Source organism: Neodiprion virginianus, chromosome 7 (genome assembly GCF_021901495.1).
Source record: "Neodiprion virginianus isolate iyNeoVirg1 chromosome 7, iyNeoVirg1.1, whole genome shotgun sequence".
NCBI lineage: Eukaryota > Metazoa > Arthropoda > Insecta > Hymenoptera > Diprionidae > Neodiprion > Neodiprion virginianus.
In genome coordinates, this window is record NC_060883.1 from 21288915 (window position 1) to 21291666 (window position 2752).

At 44.7% G+C, this 2752-nt stretch overlaps 1 protein-coding gene across 1 annotated transcript; it reads left to right on the forward strand.

Annotated features, from left to right (window-relative positions):
- Positions 1-202: 202 nt before the first annotated feature.
- LOC124308976 (pro-resilin-like) lies at positions 203-1594 on the forward strand. The gene is made up of 3 exons (XM_046772176.1): positions 203-239; positions 653-1075; positions 1199-1594. Exons 1-3 carry the CDS (start codon positions 234-236, stop codon positions 1460-1462), a joined length of 693 nt encoding a protein of 230 aa, XP_046628132.1. The 5' UTR covers positions 203-233; the 3' UTR covers positions 1463-1594.
- Positions 1595-2752: the final 1158 nt, after the last annotated feature.

Genomic DNA, 2752 nt, shown 5'->3' on the forward strand with positions numbered 1-2752 from the left:
CACGCGCCCATCCCGAGGCTCGCGTACAGAGTTGGCCTTGCCTCTGATCCCGATGTTACAGATTGCGTCAGATCGACGCGGATCCCCAATATTGCTTTATGCTCGCAAGCCCAACGCCGGGGAAAGATTGATTTCGTCGTAAATTGTGAGGAGGGGGAGGCCGTGATGGATGGTATAAGAATCCGCGATCGCTACCGAAAAATCAAATCAAATTGTGCATCCCTCCGAGAAGCATGAAGGTGAGAATAAACGGCTAGTGCAAATATTCGCAATCTGTATGGTGCCAGCGAATCGCTCTCGCTGAAAATCAGGACTGAATTGCATCTCAAACTTTGAACACATCAGTGATTTCTTTTCGAAATAAACTCGCGAGTCAGTCTGAATTCTGATGAATAGAAGCGACGTGGAGAGAACGGAGATTTTACAATCGATATGATACTTGATTCGCGATCAGTGACTTTGAATCATACACCGGCATTCTTTCCCATTTCGTTACTTCTCGCAATTAGATATATGTACGACAAGTGTGATCGTCGAATATGCGCTAGATTGCAATGCGCCTGAACACAGCGCAGCTTAAAATTTTCGCATCTGATCTTTGTGCAAAATACTGAATAAGACATAAATAACGTTGTGGTTTACGACTGCTCAGGTATTCGTTGCCCTGTGTCTCGTCGCGGCGGCGTCCGCCAGCCTGGAGCCAGCCGGATATCGTCCTCCAGGTTCCGCTCCCTCGACGCGTTACCTGCCCGCCAGTAACTACCAGGCTTCATCGCCCCGTCAGCAGCCCTCGGCCAGGTACCTGCCGGCCAGCCAGTCGGAGAACTCTGCTACCCTGGCTCGTTTCTCAGCCCCATCCAGCGCCTATCTTCCCGCGAACAACTACCAAGCTCCCGCTCGAGCCTCCCCGTCGTCCTCGACGTTCTCCAACGCCCCGTCCGCGTCCTACGGAGTCCCCGCTTCATCGCAGTACTCGGCACCGGCTGCTGTTCCTGAAAATCGTTACCTCCCGGCCAACAACGCTTTGACCGGAGGTGCCAACTCGGGGTACGGCTACGCGGATGCTGAAAATTCGGTAAGTCTGAGAATGAACTGATGCTCGGTTAACGGTAGACCGATTTTTGGGTTCCGTTTGTTGTTTATCGGTGAACGTTGAACTGGACGTGATTTAACGATGTGAACTTTGCTGCCGTTTCAGGAACCTGCTAAGTACGATTTCCAGTACGAGGTGAAGGACAACTACGACAACGACTTTGGACACCAAGAGAGCCGCGACGGCGATGACACCAAGGGCATGTACTTCGTTCTTCTTCCCGACGGACGCAAGCAGATCGTCGAGTACACGGCTGACCAGGAAGGGTACAAGCCCAGGATCTCGTACGAGGAGTCGAGGCAAGGATACAACAACGCATACAATCAACGAAATGGTCAGGCAGCAGGTTATCCCGAAGGACCGTACTAAGAGTGAAATGAATTCCGTAATGGTGGCTTGATAAATAGACACGTCATAAAGGCGATCATGTATTTAAATGTACATATTGTGGCTACCGATGTATTAATACCATGTAAAATAAAGAAATTTTGTACCACGTGATATTTACCTGCATCTGATCTCTGTGCATTCCTCGGTCCAGTTCTTGATTAAATGAGTAATGTGAAATTGATAATACGGTCCTGACAGCCCAAGCAGCGAATGAGACTGAAGCTGAGTAGCAGTTCACAAAACGAGTGAAGGAATTGCGAAACCAATGAACGAGAAGAGACCTGTGCTTTGATGTTTTCTGTCTCTCACTTAGGATTTCCTCAGCTCTTCAGCGTGCAACGAAAAAAGTCGTAATCCGATTCTAAATGACATTTCTGCTTTTCTTGGAGTCCAATAAATCTAGCAAGTTCAGTGGAGTTAAGTTCAAGATACAATGTTTTCAGCTCGCTTCTGCTGTGTTCATTGCGTTCCTGAGGGTAGAATTAATCGAAAAGGGCTAACATAACTGAATCTGAGCCTAAATAGTTTTTGCCCAAAGGAAAAGTAAAGTTAACCCCTTTAAATTTTCGTTGAATATTTTGACGATATTCCCGAAATTCCGAAATCAATCTTTTTATATACGGTATCAACGTGATTTCGCGAGAGGAATGGATTGTGCACAATCCAAATACGCTTGCACGAACGGAATGAAAGTTATGGCCAAAAAAGAGGAAACAGTCTCAGTATATTTTCAGCTGTTGATCCTTTGTCATTCTTCGTGTTCATTTTGGATTTCTGAAGGACCCATCAGCCTCAAAAATTGTAGAAGCAGCGAAAATCAACGTATGAATAGCTTTCAAAAAATCCGTTCATGAATACAGAAGATTTGCGAAGGGTTCTCAAAGAAGTAAGGGAGTATATTACTACTATATTAGTGTTATAATATCACAGATCATTAGCTTGGAGCATCAGTTTATTTCGGATGCCTTAATTCTAGTACAAGTGTTCAAGTATCGGTGGGTGATAATTTGAATCGTCAACTAATATAATTAACGTGAATGGTAAATAGATATAAGGAAAAAAAATCTGATATTACATAAGACATTACGGTTATGTATGCAAAGAAAGGTGTACAGTGTATGTTGACGTAAACATAATGCTGGAAAAATTGTACACGGTAGGTATGATCATGTATTGACTATGAATTGCTCAAGTTTTGATAGGCGGGAAAGTGCAGCTGAAGTCTGCGGAGAATGAAATATCGTTATTAGTATTCTGATATCAACATTT

Coding starts and splice junctions, on each gene's coding strand:
- LOC124308976 (XM_046772176.1), top strand. Junction 1,076..1,198: donor ACGCGGATGCTGAAAATTCG/GTAAGTCTGAGA, acceptor CTGCCGTTTCAG/GAACCTGCTAAGTACGATTT.